Raw genomic sequence first — 21,806 nt, 5'->3', positions numbered from 1 at the left:
AGGGTAAACTGTGTTACTGATCACCACGCTGTTAGTGTCACAATCACTAAGACAATATGTACTTTAATAATGATAACAATTACACACTGTACCACGTGAAAGCAGGTCCTCCTGCTATAGTAACTTTATTCTTTGTGTTTATCGGTACGGCAGGTAATCCCTGTCACGCCAGTTACTGCTGACCTTAACCATTGACAGGGATGATCAGTGACCTAGTTTACTCCCAGAACATATCCGCTGTAATTACTTTCCTTGTGTTAATAACTTGCATATGTTTCATACACATCAACATCACTAGATAGGATTCTATATCTAGATGCATATGCAAAAATGATTGCCTGCAATACTCGCTTTTCTTTTTAGAACATAGTATTGCATGACAAGGGACTGCATTGTACAAGAACTTACATAGGATCATAAAGCATATGTCTGTATTTTATGTGTAGTTCACGTTTAAAATACATAGAAATATTAGATCTGGGGTTAGGGAGGGGGGGTTGGGAGAGAGTTAACTCCTGGTACTCCACAATCAACTGCTTGAAGAGGCTGCCTCACCTGAGCGATCACTATATTGACCAGCAGTTGCACCTGTGTGGCCGTAGTATTAGCAGCAGCAGTGCAAAGTACACTCGATTGGGTCAACATTGCACTACCTTAGATCAGTGCCAATAAAAGTATGCAATGCTGGTACAGTATTAGCACTGGTAAACATTTAGGAGGCTGGAGTGAGTGGGAGAGTAAGGCGACCACTCCAGACAACTGATCAGTGGCACTGCAAGGTTTTAGACCCCAGCTGATCTAATATCGATGACTAATCCTAATAATTGTTCTAAATACATTGCATTACTTATCTATTATACTGATCCAGAGTCAAAGCCTGTATTACATCCCAGAGCTGCTTTCACAATACTGCCGAAACAGTCAAAAAATTGATCGTCAGACACATTTCTAAAGGCTTCTTTATGATTATCAGCCAAATGAGCATTAGTAGGAATCCTTCTAGATAATAAGGGAGAACATTCTTGTACATCGGCTGATTTGATCTTTTGTGAAGGACAAAAAATATAGTTATCAGCCACACATCGCCCTCTGTCCTGGGAATAGTCATTGGTTGCACATAGCCCTCTGTCCTGGGAATAGTTATTGGCCGCATATCACCCTGTGTCCTGGGGATAGTTATCAGCCGCACATTGTCCTGTGTTCTGGGAATAGTCATTGGCCGCACATCTCCCTCTGTCCTGGGAATAGTCATTGGCCACACATCGCCCTCTGTCCTGAACATAGTTATCAGCCACACATAGTCCTTTGTTCTGGGGATAATTGTCATGCACACGTCGTCCTGTGTCCTTGGGATAGTTATCAGTTGCACATCGTCCTGTGTTCTAGTGATAGTTATCAGTTGCACATTGTCCTGTGTCCTGGGGATAATTGTCAAGCACAAATCGTCCTGTGTCCTGGGCATAGTTGTCAGCCGCACACTATCCTGTTTCCTGAGGATAGCTATCAGCCTCAAATCGCCCTGTGTCCTGGGGATAGTTGTCAGCCACACATCGTCCTGTGTCCTGGGGATAATCGTCAGCCACACATCGTCCTGTGTCCTGGGTATAGTTATTAGCCACACATCATCCTGTGTCCCCAGGATAGCTATCAGCCACACTTCGTCCTGTGTCCTTGGGATAGTTGTCAGCCACACATCATCCTGTGTCCTGGGGATAGCTATCAGCCACACTTCGTCCTGTGTCCTTGGGATAGTTGTCAGCCACACATCATCCTGTGTCCTGGGGATAGCTATCAGCCACACTTCGTCCTGTGTCCTTGGGATAGTTGTCAGCCAAACATCATCCTGTGTCCTGGGGATAGTTGTCAGCCACACATCGTCCTGTGTCCTGGGGATAGTTGTCAGCCACACATCGTCCTGTGTCCTGGGGATAATCGTCAGCCACACATCGTCCTGTGTCCTGGGTATAGTTATTAGCCGCACATCATCCTGTGTCCTGAGGATAGCTATCAGCCACACATCATCGTGTGTCCTGGGGATAGTTGTCAGCCACACATCATCCTGTGTCCTGGGGATAGTTGTCAGCCACACATCGTCCTGTGTCCTGGGGATAATCGTCAGCCACACATCGTCCTGTGTCCTGGGTATAGTTATTAGCCGCACATCATCCTGTGTACTGAGGATAGCTATCAGCCGCACATCGTCCTGTGTCCTGGGGATAGTTGTCAGCCACACATCGTCCTGTGTCCTGGGGATAGTTGTCAGCCACACATTGTCCTGTGTCCTGGGGATAGTTTTCAGCCACACATTGTCCTATGTCCTAGGGATAGTTGTCAGCCACACATCGTCCTGTGTCCTGGGGATAGTTGTCAGCCACACTTCGTCCTGTATCCTGGAGATAGCTTTGAGCCGCATATCACCCTGTATCCTGTGGATAGTTATCGGCAGCACATCGTCCTGGAGATTGGCAGCCGACAATGATTTCAGACTCACTAAACAAGCGCCGCTCACAGAAATCTGCTCTCATCCTGATGCAGCCGCCAGTCCATCTAAAAGGGCCCTTACAGTTTAGGGGAAAGTGGGACAGTCCTTTATTGGATTGCTGAACAGTGAACAATGTAAACACTCCATTTTCAAAATGCAAATCTCTAGTGCAAGCTCTGTGCAGACATTAGGAACAGAAGCCTGACTTTCTGTGACTGAAGTTTTTTAACTCAGAAGTGATACAAGATGAGTAATGCAAAGTATTGACAAAGTAAGTAAATGTTCTTTTCTAGAAAAATTATACATGAACAATGATGTTTAAAGGTGAAAGTACATTTTATTTAAAAGGTTTTTTTCTGGTTTTGTACAAATAATATTTTTTCAGATCACAACAAGAAAGTCCAGGGCTCAAAATCTACACCATGTCAAATAGCAGATCTTCAGGACTGTGTCTGCAGAGGTTATACTGCTTACCCCCTTAGATGGGTACTAAACGTTGTGGCCCGGACAATCTCTATAAATACTACCTCCCTTATCTGCTGGCCTTAGGATTTGCTGTCTTAGGCTATTTGTTATTTTACCTATTACGGACTTTGAGTTCACCCTGTTCTCTTTTAACTTTATTTGTACATATCCGCAAAACCCTTTTAAACAGAGACATTTTATATATTGAGCAATTCGTATGTGACATAGATTTAGATTCTAAAAGACTATGTGGTTTCTCATCTTAAAGAAGACCAGTCAGCTCAGGACTCCTGGCATGCCTGTTCTAGTAAACCTTTTCCTTGAAATAACAATTCTAAAACATCCTTTCTTTGAAATCCGCAGTGAGTTCTCTTTCAAACCATGAAAAAGGCTTCACTGTGAAGTTAAAATGTTATCTGAGAATATTAGGTAAATAAATGTGCCATAATTTTCTGGATTCCATTGGGGTACCACCTCTTATTGCTGCCTGCTACATTGTGGTTTGGACCTAGGAGTTGGGGTTCAAGTGTGCACCCAGTATTTTTTGCCACCAGTGCTGTTCCCCTAACTGGCATTTGGTGACATTATTTGGGGATGAATCTATACAGAATGTACAGTATATGACAATGTTTCCCAACCAGTATGGCTCCAGCTGTTGCAAAGCTACAAATCCACGGGGAGTTGTAGTTATGCAACAGCTAGAGGCACAATGGTTGGGAACCACTAGTGTAGGGTCACACCCCTTTGACAAAAGTAATGCTAGAGGGACTACACAGTTCATAGTCCAAAAAAGATCATCCAGCATGTAATTTGTTATGTTATTTAATGAAAAATATAAGTATTTACTAACAGACATGTCAGGAGCCATGAAAGGTCATCTTTAAGTGTTCCTAAGCAAGCAGAAGCAAATGCAAACATCAAAGGTCAAGGCTAGAAATGGAAGCCAGTGTCATGCCGAATACCATAAATCGTGGGGGATAGGAAGAGATCCTACTGGAGTTTTAGTAAAGCTGCAGATCACTAGCTGGTCACTTGGTCATTGGTCTCTCTTTACTACTCGTCACACCATGCAACAGTACTTGTCTGCCCTTCCATATAACTACAATCACTTAGCCCATCATTGTCGCCTGAATAAATAAGGGAATCTTGTATATAATAAACAAGCCAAAGCTGTATCATTTGCAGTCAACATTTAGCAAGCCTTCACAAAAAGCTTACCTGGTGGGAAAAAGGCCGCCTGCTGCTGGAGCTGCATGTTGGCAAGAGCCTGTTGGTACTGGAAAAAACCTGTGTTAAACATTCCGGTGGCACCATTGGTTTTTTCAAGTGCAGGCCTCTTTGGTAATGGGGGAAGTACTGTTTGAGGAATTCCCTTCATTTCGAAAGGAGTGCAAAGAAACCATAAAAGAAATTAGAAAAATAATAAAATAAGAAAACAAAAAACACATTGGCATTAGAAAAGTCTTAGTTCTGGAGAGGACTGCTGATGAGTACAAGTAAATTCATTGCAGACATCTCCAGAAAAAATAAACCATATGCAAATAAAGCAGCTTGTGTCTAGTCTACTGCGCTAATGTTATAAACTCTACCTGGGGGGTGGGGGGTGGAATCATTTACCCCTGCCTTGGGGGTTGACTGCCCCTCTTTATATATATACAGGTAACAGAAGTTATAGGTAAATAATATCTGTACCCTGTAGAAGAGTGTCTTAATTACAAAAAAAATAATAATAATATATATATATATATATATATATATATATATATATATATATATATATATATCCAATGGCAGGTTAAATGAAATAGGATTATTATATTATTATTTCATTGTATAGTTTACAAAAATCATTAATATTTGAACCAAGGGAGGATTTTCTGCACTGCTAGCTCCATGAAGATCAACAATTAAAGCAACAGTTACTCTACAGAATGACTGAAGAAGGTAGGACCACGTAGAAATATACCCACACTTCCCAAAACCTAACTACATGTAGTCATGCAAACTGTACCAATGCATGCAGGTATGTTAACACTGACTTACAAATGTTAAAACTACACATACATAAGAGTAGCAATAGAGCCATGCCAACCACACACATATAGTAGAAACATTTACATACAGTTTGACTGTGGAACATATTATGGCAATATCATTTCTGATGTGGCAGTACTGAAGGTAAATAATATGCATAAGTATGAATCAATATCTATACTGATGTAGCAGAGCTGAATGGGCCTTTTTTGGGACGTAATTGCTTGCATAAGGAGGAAAATCATCCTATGTAAAAACAGTACACAATGGGGAGAATTTATTAAGATCAGACTTCCATAAAAATGGTCTCAGTGGAAACTGCACTGGAGTAAGATGCAAAAGATTTAATAATTGACACAACCGTCGTAAAAATAAAAACGTGCAACTAAAATATGAATCTACGCTAGTTATGAGCTGTATTGTATACATATATTGTATGCCTATTTCTCGTGGAAAAACTGTAGTAAATCTGTCTTATCCTCTCTTTTAAAAAAATTGGTGAGTTTGTTGCAAAAACATTTAAAAAGCTGCAAAATTTTGTGCAAATGTCGCTTATAAAAGCATTGCAACTTTTGTACACTGGTTTTCTTGGATACAGAGGTTGATAAATTCCCCCCAAAGTGTTGTACTATAGCTCTGCTCCATCTGTACATATACAATGCATTTGAAAAGTTTTCAGACCCTTAAGTTTTTTTCATATTTTGTTGCAAGAATTTTGTTGAAAGAAATCATTCAAGTTTTCCCCATCATCCTTCACTCAACACCCTATAATGATTGTGGAAACAGGATTGTAGAAAAATGTGTAGATTTATTGAAAAGTATAAACTAAAGTTTTGCATGGACATAAGTATTCATACCCTTTGGTATGCCACTTGAAGTGTATCTCTGGGGTCTGCCATTTCTCTTGATCATCTCTGAGATGTTCCTACACCTTCATTGGAGTCGCCTGTAGTAAATTCAGTTAATCGGCATGATATGACAGTTGATATAGACCTGTCTATATTAGGTCTCACAGCTTAAAATCAGAGCAAAAACCAAGCCATGAGGGTGAAGGAACTGCCTGTAGAGCTCAGAGACAGCAGAGGCAAAGAACTGGATAAGGGTACAAAAAATGTCAAAGTTTCCAAGAACACAGTGATCTCCATAATTCTTGAATGAAAGAAGTTTGGAACAACCAGGACTCCTTCTTAAGCTGGCTGCTCCACCAAACTAAGTACCGTATATACTCGAGTATAAGCCGACCCGAGTATAAGCCGAGACCCCTAATTTCAACCCAAAATCCCAGGAAAAGTTATTGACTCGAGTATAAGCCTAGGGTGGGAAATACCTCATCCCCCCCTGTCATCATCCAGACCCGTCATTAACATCCTCATCATCCCCTTGTCATCATCCCACACATCCCCCCTTCATCATCCCCTTGTCATCATCCCACACATCCCCTTATCATCCCACACATCCCCCCTTCATCATCCCCTTGTCATCATCCCACACATCCCCTTATCATCCCACACATCCCCCCTTCATCATCCCCTTGTCATCATCCCACACATCCCCCCTTCATCATCCCCTTGTCATCATCCCACACATCCCCTTATCCCACACATCCCCCCTTCATCATCCCCTTGTCATCATCCCACACATCCCCTTATCCCACACATCCCCCCTTCATCATCCCCTTGTCATCATCCCACACATCCCCTTATCATCCCACACATCCCCCCTTCATCATCCCCTTGTAATCATCCCACACCCCCCCCCTTCATCATCCCCACCCCCCTTCATCATCCCCACACCCCCCCCCCTTCATCATCCTCTTCTCATCATTCGCCCTCAGTGGTCTTCAACCTGCGGACCTCCAGAGGTTTCAAAACTACAACTCCCAGCAAGCCCGGGCAGCCATCGGCTGTCCGGGCTTGCTGGGAGTTGTAGTTTTGAAACCTCCGGAGGTCCGCAGGTTGAAGACCACTGCGGCCTTCAACATGCGGACCTCCAGAGGTTTCAAAACTACAACTCCCAGCAAGCCCGGGCAGCCATCGGCTGTCCGGGCTTGCTGGGAGTTGTAGTTTTGAAACCTCCGGAGGTCCGCAGGTTGAAGACCACTGCGGCCTTCAACATCATCCAGCCCCCTCTCACCCCCTTTAGTTCTGAGTACTCACCTCCGCTCGGCGCTGGTCCGGTCCTGCAGGGCTGTCCGGTAAGGAGGTGGTCCGGTGAGGAGGTGGTCCGGGCTGCTATCTTCACCGGGGGCGCCTCTTCTCCGCGCTTCCGGCCCGGAATAGAGCCGTTGCCTAGACAACGACGCATCTGCGTCGTTGTCAAGGCAACGTGACTATTCTGAGGCCGGGCCCGAAGCGCTTAGAAGAGGCCTCCCCGGTGAAGATAGCAGCCCGGACCACCTCCTCACCGGACCACCTCCTTACCGGACAGCCCTGCAGGACCGGACCAGCGCCGAGCGGAGGTGAGTACTCAGAACTAAAGGGGGTGAGAGGGGGCTGGATGATGTTGAAGGCCGCAGTGGTCTTCAACCTGCGGACCTCCGGAGGTTTCAAAACTACAACTCCCAGCAAGCCCGGACAGCCGATGGCTGCCCTGGCTTGCTGGGAGTTGTAGTTTTGAAACCTCTGGAAGTCCGCAGGTTGAAGACCACTGCGGGTGGGGGAGTTCACTCGAGTATAAGCCGAGGGGGGTGTTTTCAGCACGAAAAATCGTGCTGAAAAACTCGGCTTATACTCGAGTATATACGGTAACTGGGGAAAAGGGGACCAGGGACCCAATGGTCACTATGGCTGAGCTTCAAAGATCCTTTGTGCAAATGGGAGAAATTTCAAATACAGGGATATTATTATTATTGAAAACCTATACCTCAGACTTCCAACAAGACAAATGGGGGCATTTCTCATTGTAGATGTAGGTAAAGCATTCTTTATATTTTTGTGTATGTGCAACAAATGTATTAAATGGTCACAGGGCATTTCATAAATGTTGTGCAGGTACACATTTCCTGAAATTTCATTCTACACACACCAAAAAGCTAAGCTATGTCTGGGCTGGTGTATTTTTGAGAATTTTTGGAGTTTTTTGTTCAAAAATGTGTGATTAAAAAAAAAAAAAATCTCAGGTGACAGTCAGCACCAATTGTGAGACAGATCTACACGCACAGCTCTAAAGACAATGATAAATTCTCCCCAATGACCCTAAGCACACAGGCAAGAAAACGCAGAAGTGGTGAATGTGAATGTCCTTTAGTGGCCCAGCCAAAGCCCTGAATTGAACCCATCAAATATCTCTAGAGAGACCAGAAAATGTCTTCCACCGATTTCTAAAATTCTGTTTTTGCTTTGTCATTGTGGGGTATTAAGTGCAGAATCATGAGGGGAAAAACCTTTTTTTTTTTTTAAAGGCCGCAAGGTTACAAAATGTGAAACAAGTAAAAGGACCTTAAGACTTTCCAAATGCATTGTATATATATGTTACCCACACTCAGCTTTACATCTAATTTCCTGACAATACAACAGAAAATGTCTATTAAACTAGATAATTGTATTCTATGCTTGTAAGTTTAACACTGGATAAAAAGCTACATGCCAAGCTAAAAGGTGAAAGGTCATAGTACCAGGTCAAAGGTTGCCTCGAGGGATCGCTTCAGTGATTTGACAGCCGACTGAGTCTTAATTAGCAGGCAGCGAGCACATGATGGCAATGGGCCAATGGGGTTCAAGCGCATTAACATAAACAGCAAGCAGAGGTGCATCATGGGGGCAGCAGTGCATATTTTGGTAGGTGAGAAAAAAAAACAAAAAAAAAAAAAACAAATCATCCGAATGCCGTATAATAACAAATAACAAGACTAAGCATGCACAATAAAGGATCTGGTTTGTTATTATCATACAACTTTGTAACTGAGAATCAGCAGACATTATTAAGCCAATGACTGATATAGTATTTGCTGGTGTTTTTTTTACGATAGGATAATACATAAAAAAAAACCTCTACATTAGTTGCCGAATTTTTAATGCAGTATACCCAGCAAATGACTCACTTTGGGTGAGTGTACCCAGTAACTTTTTTTACGTATGGAGTTAACATATGCATGCTTTTATTTATTTTTTTTGCATTGTCTTTAATTCATGCATGCTGAAGGGGGTAATATAAATATATATTTATATAAATGTAATATCCAGTAGATATGGCTAAACCATCACAATGTCTTTTAGAATAATGGCCAATTGAGGAGCATGCACTTTATTTCTGCTTTTAAATGCTGTAGTCGTGTATTGAAGGATTTGTGTATGGAGAATTAAGACACAACACTGCCCAAAAACTGAAAAGTCAAAAAGTGACCAACTCGATCCCCTTGAAAAGTGCTTAATAACTGGATTCCTGAATTTTGTCAGTGTCCAGGGTCTTTTCTCCCTCCATTTCCTTGGTTCTAATAAGTCACAATATTCACAAGATTACTAGCTTAGAAAAACACAAATATTTTGTTGAGCGATGTATATACTATATGAGGGAGATTTATCAAAACCTGTGTAGAGGAAGAGTTGCCCATAGCAACCAATCAGATTGCTTCATTCATCTTTAACAGGCCACCTTAAAGGTACGTTGACATGTACAGTATCCTGCGCAGATTTGATGCGCAGGATTTTCTGCTGCAGATTTCAATGTAAACTGAATGACAGCTCCTAATCTGCAGTTCCGCATCAAATCAGTGCAGGATTCTGTACGTGTGAACGTACCCTAGAGGTGAAAGAAGAGAGCTGATTGGTTGCTATGGGAAACTGCACCACTCTTCCTGTACACAGGATTTGATAAATCCCCACTATGTGTCCACCCAGTGGTCATGGTATGAACTGCAGCTTATTAATGGTTTTACTATCATGTTGTGATACTGTATTTAATTTGTATCCTGAGAGATCCTTAAAGAGCATCTTTTTAGGAGTTGTGAATGCCCAAACCCTCTGACCCAATGTGTTGAGAATAACATCATTTGATGTTTGGGCCTTCAGTAAGCATATGCCAAAGAGGTGAGTACAACCTGAATTCTCTGTACTAAGTTCTTCTCTAGCCCCTCCACATAGCTATGAATGACAGCATTAATGGACTCCTGATTGAACCCTAGAACTGTCGCTAAGGACTGGGGAAGTGTTCAACACAGAGAGTTCTGAATACTGAAAGGGGTATTCTTACTTCAGCAAGATATCCTCCCTATCCACAGAATATTGGACCAGCATTTGGACCCTTCTGATTCCTAGAATGCTGTCAAAGGGGTTATTCGACATAAGGTGACTTTAGTAGTTACCTAACAGACAATAATGGACATGCTTACCAAGAATCCATTCTTTTGTAGATCGTAAATGGCTGTCCTGTGTCTCCCATCACGCTGCTTCTTTATGTGAACAGGCTACTTCTTGTTGGAGTTCCCTCCCTTCAGCTACAATCCCCAAGTTTCCTTGTTTCTAGGTGTGAGGTAACTTATCTCCCTCTCATCTTACACATCAATCACCCCACCCATTGCGGCACAGCTATGCTCCCTTCCATGCATACCATGCTTGAACCTACAATTCCCAGCAGCACTGTGGAGAATTATCGCCCACCCAGCAGCTGTTCCATTCATTGAAGCACTACCATGCTCACTTTCAACACCATGCATTGTCTCGGGCCACATTGCAACCTGGGAAAGGCCCGAGACAACACTCATTTTGTATGCTGCAAAAAATTACCTTCCGGGACAAAGATGAGATAAAAATTGCAAGACCAGCCATCAAACACAGGTACGGACACTATATTAGGAACTACACAGACTTTATAGCCCCTGTAGCACAGTCAAATAAAAAAATTCCAGAATACCCTTTTAAATTCAGCCCCCAAATAAATAACGTATGCGGTGTGTGTGCAGCCACCGCAAAATGTATTCTTTATAGGCCTTTTGAACATTGCCAAGTGGATAGGGAATAGCTTGCTGAAGTAAGAAGACTCCTTTAATGCCAATGTTCCACCTTGTAGATTTACCATAGCGATGGTCAGGACATCAATTAACCTTTCACTCAGACACGTAGGTCATATACTACTAGGACTATAGCACAAGGTATTATTACACTCTTCTCCCATCCTCTCTATAGTGCTGTCAGCAGTTTAAAAGGGATACTCCGCCCCTGGACATATTATTCCTTATCCAACGGATAGGGGATAAGATGTCTGATCCCATGAGGGGTCTGGCTGGTGGGACCCCCTGAAATCTCCCGCACCCCAGTAATCCATATGCACGGATCAAACTCTGCTCTGTGCCGGACAAGCGACCTCAGCCATCATGCCCCCTCCTTAGATCTCCCATAGACGTTAATGGAGGGAGCGTGATGACCACAGCTGCCCACAGTTTAGCAAAGCCAGCGTTCTGAACATAAATATTCAGAACGCTGGGGTGCCAGCCCGGAGATCGCGGTGGGGGGAAGAGATTCCTTTGGACAGGGGATAAGATTTCTAGGGGCAGAGTACCCCTTCATAGATTCCTTCTAATAAAATTCGAGTTTAGGTGAGGGTGGGCCAAGTCAGGGAAGGCAGGAAGGAGAAAGAAGACCCTGGATATGTCCACAGTACAGAATTCCAGATAACACTTTGGGACCGGAAGAGAAGGTTAAGGGATGAAGACATTTTCAGTTTTTGCTCAGTGTTCTACTTTAATACATTTAAGACCTGTTTGTACAGTGCAGGTGTTATCTTCAAAGCAACCTTTTTTCCTGGAGTTTTCTATTGAGATTGAAGTGTTAAGAAGTTCTGGTGAGTTCCATGCTCAACCAAACACACAGAGGAGCAGCTAATAGCCTGGCCAGAGAAGATTAATATCTCAGACTTGGACTAGCTTCAAGTTGGGAAAAAAAATAAATATATTAATAATAACTTGCTCTATAAAACCTATTAATGGAATTGCTAAGAAGTCATCTGAGGACACTGACGGTTCCAAATGAAGCCACCAAAATTCCCAAGAGTCATTTACAGAGTTTAACATCTATCTTAATTCCGATGACCTGTGTGCGAGTGTTACGGGAGGCAAGAAAGAACATGGGACATAATACATTAGTATCATACAGCTTAGGCACTCCGCCTCCTCCTGCAGTGTTATATTGCCCAATAGGTTATCATAATAAAGCTGTCAAAGCAAGCTATCCTATTTGTCTTTGTGTTATGGCTTTTGCTGCTGAAAATGTTACTTAAACGATATAGTGTACGGCACAAAGGACAGAATAAGATATTACCCCGCGCAAGACACAGCCGTATGCATTATCGGCATTAGAGAAAAGTTGTATATTCACATACAGTACTCCATAACCATATATCAGGCAATGACATATATAAGTATAACGTATACATTCTGCTCAAGCAATGTTCTCTAACCTGTATCACTAAAGCAACTGCAAAACTACAACTCCTATCATTTAGCTGTCAGGGCCAGGGTTGGTGGAAGAATTTTTGTCACCCAAAGGCAAAAGCTAATTTTGCCGCCCCCTTGACTCTGCCCATTGGCCTGCCCTTTGACACGCCCCACCTTACTACTGGGGTGACACACTGTAACAAGCCCCCTCCTCATGTAATTAGTTCACTACTGGAGTGACGCACTGTAAAAAAAAACTCCCTCTCATGCTGCTGGCTGAGCTTTTGGTTTGGATGCTGGTTGGCTAACTTTCTTGTGGCAGGCAGAGCAGTGCCCCACATCAAGAGGGGGCTCTAGGCGGCTGCCTTTTTTGCCTATACAGAAAAACAGAAAAAAAGCTGTGGTGGCGCTCCAAAGAAAATAACCCGAAGTCGTGGGTATTGGCATAAAATTAATTAAATTATTTATTTTTACAGCATAAAGGAAAAATATATATATAAAGCAAGATGCGTTTCGGGAGTCACAGCTCCCTTTTTCAATTGCAGGTGGCTGTAACTACAGCTACCTGCAATTGAAAAAGGAAGCTGTGACTCCCGAAACGCGTCTTGCTTTATATATATATATATATATATATATATTTTTTTTTTTTTTTTTCCTTTATGCTGTAAAAAGAAATCATTTAATTTATTTTATACCAATACCCACGAAGTTGGGTTATTTCCTTGGGAGCGCCACCGCAGCTTTTTTTCTGTTTTTCTGCATTCTTAATACGGACCCACCTTCTGGGCTCCGTCCACACACTGCAGGCCTGCATACCAAGCTACCACCTCCGGCAAGGGATACGCTACCCTCCACCAGGGTACCTACATCTACCGGCTAAAGACCTACACAGCACCTGGCACCACCTCCGCCTTTTTCCACTGTATACTGCTATTTTGCCTATAGGCAGAGCTGGCCCTGGTAAGGGCATAGTCAGAGTTGCAATTCTGAAACAGCTAGAGAGCCACAGGTTAATGAACACTATTGGACTCACTAAGGCAGTGTTTTCCAAAGATTGTGTCTCCAGCTGCTGCAAAACTACAACTCCCAGCATGCTCGGACAGCCGAAGGCTGTCCAGGCATGCTGGGAGTTGTAGTTTTGCAACAGGTGGTGACACACTGTTTGAAAAACACTGCAGTACAACTTATAAATACAGCTTATAAATATTATAGACATAATTTCATGCACAAAATATGCATTACAGATGTAGCAGAGCTAAATCAGTCTAAGTTTATTGCCTGTGCATGGTAAGGTTTCTTAAAGTAAAAGGCTAGCTTACACAAAAAATGATGACCAATGAGCTCAGCTCCGCTACATCTTACTAATCCAGTGCTCCTATATCTGTATTCTTTTCCCATAATGCAGCATAAGAGACACTACTACTACTCCCTCACCGTGGACAGCGTAGACTTACCATGGCTGCTGCGGTTGCTGCTGCCTGAGCAGCGGCAGCCTGGTTGACCTGGTATTGTGCAGCCTTTATCTTGGCTTGCAAATGTGCAGGGGGGTGAAAGTATTTGCACTTTTCCCGTGAACATCTTCCTTTAATATAATCCATGCACACAGTGACGGTGTTATCATTGGTGTCGATCATTGCACTCTCAGCTGGGTGGGCAAACCTGCATTCATTCTCTCCCCTGTTACAGTTGCCACGTTGGTATTCTCGACATACCTGGAAACACATTGGTAGAAAGCATTACCTGGTTGGCTACAACCGCAAACACCGAAATAAAGGGTAACCAATGCATTTGTGCTGTACAGTATTTCCTCATTTAATGCAATAAAATATACTCTAAATATCTAATGGAAAACACTTTCCAGAAAACAATAATAAAATAAAATAGTGCACAGAAACTATTGGCTCATACAATGCTGTTCTAATTCACTGGAGTGAATGAATCAGAAATAAGGAAAAACTGCATGCTGCATAGACTGCCTCTAGAGGGAGCTCTAAGCCTTCTGCAAAACTTTCATATTTTGTTTGAGAAAAAGGAGACCGTTGCAAAGAAAATCAATACAAATGTCTAAATAAAGAATAAAGTGGCTTTACCTTTAGGTTTATCATGGTTTCCCAATGCCAACAAACCTAGTGGTTCATATATAACAACCGATTGTCGTCCCTTAGCTAAAGTGATATATACTGAACCCTAAATAATGTAAGAACTTTGACAAGTGTGATAGCAGCAGCGCTTGTCCTGCTTAGGCTGCGTTCACACGGCCATCTAAACCCGTCCCGTTCTTCTCCCGTCAAAAAAAAAAAAACATACTTAAAAAAAAAAAAAAAAAGGACAATAACGGAAAGGGATAAGGTGTCTGACCGCGATCTCCCTGCAGCACCTGCATTCTATGCGGGTGCTGAATCTCCAGTTTCGGAAACCTCCAGGTTTCCGGTACGGGGGATGTGACATCATGCCACGCCCCCTCCATTCATGTCTATGGGAGGGGGCGTGATGTTACATGAATGGAGGGGGCGTGGCGTGACATCACATTCCCAGTCCCGAAAACCCGGAGGTTTACGAAACTAGAGACGCATTCCCCGCATAGAATGTGGGTGCTGTAGGGAGATTGTGGGGGGTCTCAGCAGCAGGCCCCCCACGATCAGATATCCTTTGGATAGGGAATACAATGTTTTTGCCCAGAATACCCCTTTAAAGAATCATCCATTTTCCATAGACTTCAATGTTAAATTTACTGTATCTTATTTTTCTTCCGTTTTTTTGACGGGAGAAAAAATACTGCATGCACCGTCTTTTCTCCCATAAAAGAACAAAAACAAAACAGAAATGAGTGCAGACGGGTGCAAAAGTATGTGAAAGGATTGTAAAAAAATTGGATTATTTTACAACTGTTTGTAATCTGTTACAAGCAGCAACAACAGAACCTAAACGGGGGGAAAAAAACGGGGACAGACGGCGGTGGGAACACACCCTTAGACTTACATAGATTATAAAGCTATACTTTATTATTCTTTCCACTACATTGTGTATATTTATATTTATTATTTATGTTGCATGTTTACATTTAAGTCCTGTGAGGCTTATTTCCATTCATTTTAATGGTATCTCTTTATCAATGTCGATAGCAAAGGACTGTCAATCATAGTCACTGTATGTGCTATAGATATATAAGATATTAGCCTTAAACTGCTGATTTTTACCATGCATGCAGTTATATTATGGTCAATTACATCAATTGTTACATAAGTAATATAGTAGTATAATGTAACAAGTTTTACTATATAAACCATAATATTTGAATAATCCTATAAGGATTAACCTGGTTGCCCAACCAGGGTGCCTCCAGCTGTTGCACAACTACAACTTCCAAACTCCCGAAGGCTGTCCGAGCCTGCTGGTTGTTGTAGTTTTACAACAGCCAGAAGCCACACTGGTTGGGAAACATTGTTATAAGGGGTCAACTGCACAAATTGAAGGACTTCCCATTCCAAACCCATAGGCTATAATATGGAATTAGTGCCCGTTGCAGTTATAACAGCTTCTACTCTTCTGGGAAGACTTTCTATAAGATTTTGGAGTGTATTTGTGTGAATTTTGGTCAATAGCCAGGGTTGTGTATGGCCAGTCATGTTCCTCCACACCAAACCTCCAACTATGCTTTTATGGATCTTTCTTTGTGCCCTGGGGCACAGTTATGCTGGAACAGAAAAGGGTTAAGTCCAAACTGTTTCCATAAAGTTGTAAGCATACACATGTCCACAATGTCTTGGTAAACTATATACTATATAATATAAGTATTAAAGGGGTAGTCCAGTGAAATTGCAGACAGAGAAAATGGGTTTAGCCATGACTAAGACTTATTAATAAGTCAAAACGCGTTGGTATATTTCGTTAGTGTTCTTTTATTTTAATTCCCCTTTTTTCTATGCTGTACTTGGATTTTACTTATTTGCAATAAACTTGAAAATTTTTACTCTGAGTTGGGAGCCGGAAACCCATTTTCTCTGTCTGCAATCAAACCACCTGACCCAGCCTCAGTGTCTGTTCTCGAGCTTCCACAAGGAGAGGTTGTGCTGGATATGAATAATACCGGGTGAGCTGATCTAACTGTTTTCTTTTGTTACACGTAGTCCAGTGAAATACAACATATCCCCTATCCACAGGATAGGGAATAAGTGTCTGATCGCATGGGGTTCCACCATTGGGGCCCCCCCACAATCTCCTTTCTCTTGTCCCGACTCTGTGAGGAGCACTTGCCACAATAGTAGATAAGGGATAAAATAAACAGCCAGATATGGGATGGATAGATGATAGATAGATAGATAGATAGATAGATAGATAGATAGATAGATAGAAAGATAGATAGACAGACAGGTAGATGGACAGATGTGGGATGGATAGATAGACAGACAGATAGAGGATAGATAGATAGATAGATGATAGATAGACAGACAGACAGGTAGATGGACAGATGTGGGATGGATAGATAGACAGACAGATAGAGGATAGATAGATAGATGATAGATATATAGATAGATAGATAGACAGACAGGTAGATAGACAGATGTGGGATGGATAGATAAACAGATAGATAGATAGATAGATAGATTGATAGATAGAGGATAGATAGATGGATAGATAGATAGATAGACATGCAGACAGATAGATAGATAGATAGCAGGTGGAGCAGCACTCAAACTCAAGTGGGTGGGTGCAGGCTGTGGTTGGACCCTGGCCCTAGGTCCCTAGAGATACAGCAGTGATGAAAACATGGCAGCACTCCAAAATTATGGTGAATGGTGGCTTTATTATCACCAAAAAATATACAGCGACATTTCGGCCACCTCAGGTGGCCGAAACGTTGCTGTACATTTTCTAGTGATAATAAAGCCACCATTCACCATACTTTTGGAGTGCTGCCATGTTTTCATCGCTGATAGATAGATAGAGAGACAGATAGATAGATAGATAGATAGATAGAGTGAGTGAGTGAGAGAAGTGAGTGAGAGAAGTTTAAAAACCACAGACAGACAGACAGACAGACAGACATATAGATTGATAGCTAGAAATGGGATACATAGATAGATACATAGATAGATAGATAGATATAAGATAGATAGATAGATAGATAGATAGATATGGGATAGATAGATATATAATGGATAGATAGATAGATAGATAGATATGGGATAGATAGATAGATAGATAGATAGATATGGGATAGATAGATATAGGATGGATAGATAGATATACGATAGATAGATAGAACTTAAGAAATGAGTGAGAAAAGTTTTAAAAAAAAACAGCCCGTTCGGATTCTCCAGCTGATGTCATCTTCCTGTGTTTCTTTAATAGAACGATTGTCTATTCATTCTGGTGCCATGATATAGTGTATGCATTCATACCACTCAGGAAAGCAAACATAGGTTTTCTTGGGCCAGGCCTGATTACGAAAGCATATTCTATATAATTGCAATAAGATTGAGCTCCCAGAATCCCACTCCAGGGATACCATCTGCCTTTGTGCTGCATTTAATGAAAATACAAACAGTGTAATGTATAGGCTTGTTGCTGAATTTACAGTGCTCAGTTTAAGGCCAACAGAAATAGTAAGCAGATCATCCCCTGGCAATATGAATAGAGCACTTTACATTGTCAGACAGATATATTGTTCTATGACACTATTTGTAATCCAAAGCTAAATGTTAAACAAGAATTATAGCCAGGGGAAGACAAACTTATCTTAGACTGTGGATATCACTATGTAACAAGCAAGGTGGGTAATGAATGATTATTACTTTGACATGGATTTTGATAAAGACACTGAACAAAAACACTTATCAAAAGGCTATGGAATGTAAGACTTAAAAGAAAAAAAATAATGGACCAGAGTTGTTAGCGGAGAGGAATATGGAAGATATTGCCTTGGAAATAAGGTTTGGTTATGTAAACACCAGAGAGAAGAAGTAATGGGATGAACCGAAATGGGGAAGAGAAAGCAGCAGTATAAAACAGAATGAATACAATCAGTGTTAGAAGAGTCCATGTGGTCACAATGAATGCCATGGACTACAAGCTTGTACAGAAGTCAGAAAGATAGAAATAGTATGGTGTACTAGACACGGTGAGAAACACTCGCCTTTCTCTTCTGAGACCGGGGGTCAAGTCCAGCTTGATGTCCTAAGTGAAATGAGTTTGCTGGTCTCAGCTCACTTCCCAGAGGGCAGGCGTCCACATCATAAAACCACCACACATAATTTGGCACAACTGGCAGTCTCTGCTCTGGAGAGCTCCAGGATTGAGCTGGCATGGAGACTGAATTACCTCTCACCCATAAAGAGGGTGCTCCCTCCAGATCAGGGTTGAGGTCATTGGTTGGGCAACGTGGGGAAGCTCGTAGTGCAGCTGCCTGATTGTAGCTGGCCTGTGAATAAAAAGAGGACTTCAGTTTCCATTCCAGCCAGTCCTTCCACCAACAACATAGCAAAAGTGAGCACGCTGTGGCTGCAAATGCAGAGGCATGTCATGGCGAAAGAAAAATAATGAAATCAACATACAGAGTCAATGACAATAAAGCATGCAAGAGAAAGCCAATAAAGCATATTCCTGAATGGTTTTACTATGTACACTCTATAAATATAGGACTCTCACTATATTTACTCTTTACAATAAGAAACAATCAATAAATAACTAAAAGTGATCACAACATTTACTTGACAACTTAGATCTATGTATCAGTGTATGACTAGTGAAGGTCCTCCACCAATCAGCAGAACCAAGGAGGTCCTTAAGGCATTGATCAAACAGAGTTGTTCAAGTGGATTAAACAACAACAGTTTTTCTATGTAATTTCAAAGGTTTACTTCAATCTTTATGTATAGTAATTTATATAGTACAATCTGCTACTAAGGTAAAGAAATTACATTCTAATAAAGCAACTTAGCCTGGAATAAAGGCAACGGTTTGTACCTGTGCTATGCCATCTTTGAATACATCCTCTTTAGGTACTAAACAACTTTCTTACAATCTTATCTTCTTTCTTTGGACAATATCTTTAAGCATTATTATCATTTCAAACATTTTTAATATTTAACTTTTGACAAGTCACACAGAGATTTTTTTTATAGGTCAGGGTCTCTGTGCTGAGACCCTCTCTGATTTCTATACATAGACAGGTAAAGCTGCAGGTGTGCACTTCACTCCCCAGCTCGGTGGTCAATCTGACTCATTGCAGGAGATGAGCTCAAATATAAGTCTATGAAGCCCATCTCCTGTCAGGTTGAGCGGTGAGTCAGGGAGTGAAGCACACATCTGTACCCTTCATCTGGTTATATCTAGAGATCAGTATGGGCCTAGATACAGAGACCATGACTGATCAAAGCTTTTGTGTTTATGTTTATTTATTTATTTATTTATTGAACATATCCATTGTGGAAAGTAAATCCTTGCTGCTTTTCTGATATAAGTGCACTTTTTTTTGTCTTGGGAAGCTACAATCTGGAACAAAACTCAATTTTGCCTATTGTTAAATTGAAGTTGATGAAGTTGAAACCAGAAATGTCAGCTGAAAATGATAAAGTACTGCAGCAGCCCAAAATGTCACATGCTTGCCTTACATGTTCATCTAAAGAAGAGAAAACTGGAAGCGGAAAAATGGAGAACGGATGAGTGGTTAAGTATTGCTACAATGAAAAGTAGAGTTTATCATTAGGAAGTGGAAAGGTGATCCAAACATTGAGGATTGAGCTTCAGGAAGTATTATGAAAAGGGAAAATGTCAAGCGTAAAGTGTATGATAACATGGAAAAAAATAATCTCTCTTCCAAAATCAAAGTAAAGTAAGTCATAACCCCACACCTAGGTGAATTATCTCTTTCACAATGTCAGTCTTGTAGTATCATTCCAAACAGTAGATCCTCTATGTTTTTGGACACTACAGCTGAAGTTCCCACCGTCATCACTAACAAACAGAACTTGGGATCTGCTGCTTGGAATGATATACATTCAATGTATCTGCTTGACCAGTGGAATAAAGAAATAGTTTTAAGAGGAATTGAGCACAAAGCTACAGAAAGTTACTGAAGTTGATATTATCACACCATGGAAACTGACAAAGAACGAATAATAATCATAATATTTATAATATCTGATCTACAACATTTAGTTTCATAAAGGTTTTATCCAATAGCAGGATGACTCACCTATAACAAAACACTTGCTTGTATATGTTTGCTATAAAGATGACATGAATGGTATAACCCTATATTGAGGAAATGGGGGTCACATGTGCCCACTGAACCTTTGAGCCTGGTTACGAAAGTAAATTCACATGGCTGTGAAGGGGAGAAGCGAGGGAGAAAAGTGTGTATAACATTTTCCCTCAATCCATAGACTATTAATATAGTACTCCGGCCAAATACATCTTATCCCCTATCCCAATGATAGGGGATAAGATGTCTGATCATGGGGGCCAACCACTGGGACCCCCCGCGATCTCCGTGCAGCACCAGCATTCTATGCAGACGTGTGGATGTGTGGACTGTAGATGTGATGTCATGCCACGCCCCCTCGTGACGTCATGCCACACCCCTTCCATTCATGTCTAAGGGAGGTTGCGTGGTAGCCGTCACGCCCCCTACCCTAGACATAAATGGAGGGGGTGTGACGTGGCGTCACGAGAGAGCGTGGTGTGACAGAGCTGAGTTTGTCATAAGTGCACATATTTAATATTCACTGTTTGCTTTATTTTCTTGGGAGTATTAAAGTAGCATATGTCTCATTTTCAGTGTCCTGTTGCAACATTTTGTCATTAAACTTTTAATGGATTATCCTGTAAAATGTATTATTTTCCTGTTGTCCCCAACCTACCTGATAAAATAACAAGCACTTTAACTCACCTTACTCCACTCCCGTGTAGCTTCCGGCCCTCTGAACCTGTAGACGTGACACCACAGCACGGCTCAGCCAATCACTGGCTAAGACGGTACACCACTGTGGCCAGTGATTGGCTGAGTGCTTCTTTATCTCATCATTTTTCGGGAAGCAGACTGTCAGCAGAGACTAGACAAAGATGGGGTACCCTGATATACGAGCTACGTTTTTGTTATTATTATTAGGCAGGTTGGGGGCATTAAAACATTTAACCACACAACCCCTTTAATGAGAAGTGAACATGTCTTAGGGCCCATACACCCTACAGAAATTCAGCACTGCCTGAAACCGAAATTCATTTTATGCAGAATTTTCCACAGAAATAAAAATCCTATTGAGAATGAGCTTTTTAGGGAGAAATTGAGCCAAAAGAATGAACATGTTTATCGAAAAAATGTTCATCGGAAACCGGGGGCTGGGATTAGCTTTTAACATTGTTGCTCAGCTAATCACTAGCTGCAGTGGTAACTGGCTGAACGGCACCCTGTCGATATGGGCCAAGGCATCAGGAAGTGGAGCACAACAGAGAACA

At 41.7% G+C, this 21,806-nt stretch overlaps 1 protein-coding gene across 9 annotated transcripts in view; it reads right to left on the bottom strand.

Moving 5' to 3' along the window:
• The window catches only part of MBNL1 (muscleblind like splicing regulator 1), a 235,480-nt gene that overhangs the window by 16,217 nt on the left and 197,457 nt on the right, over positions 1-21,806 (bottom strand). For 3 of the 9 annotated variants that reach the window (XM_056564979.1, XM_056564977.1, XM_056564978.1), the window contains exons 5-8: positions 18,484-18,768; positions 13,802-14,059; positions 8,595-8,648; positions 4,166-4,319 (exon numbers count right to left, since the gene is read on the bottom strand). In XM_056564979.1, coding sequence (XP_056420954.1) covers positions 4,166-4,319; positions 8,595-8,648; positions 13,802-14,059; positions 18,484-18,768 — 751 coding nt within the window. The remainder of the gene's footprint in view (positions 1-4,165; positions 4,320-8,594; positions 8,649-13,801; positions 14,060-18,483; positions 18,769-21,806) is intronic. The other 6 variants (XM_056564983.1, XM_056564982.1, XM_056564981.1 and 3 more) reach the window with 3 other exon arrangements.

This window comes from Hyla sarda, chromosome 3 (genome assembly GCF_029499605.1).
Source record: "Hyla sarda isolate aHylSar1 chromosome 3, aHylSar1.hap1, whole genome shotgun sequence".
NCBI lineage: Eukaryota > Metazoa > Chordata > Amphibia > Anura > Hylidae > Hyla > Hyla sarda.
The sequence above is the reverse complement of the archived record's forward strand: the minus strand, read 5'-3'. Positions and strand labels throughout refer to the sequence as shown.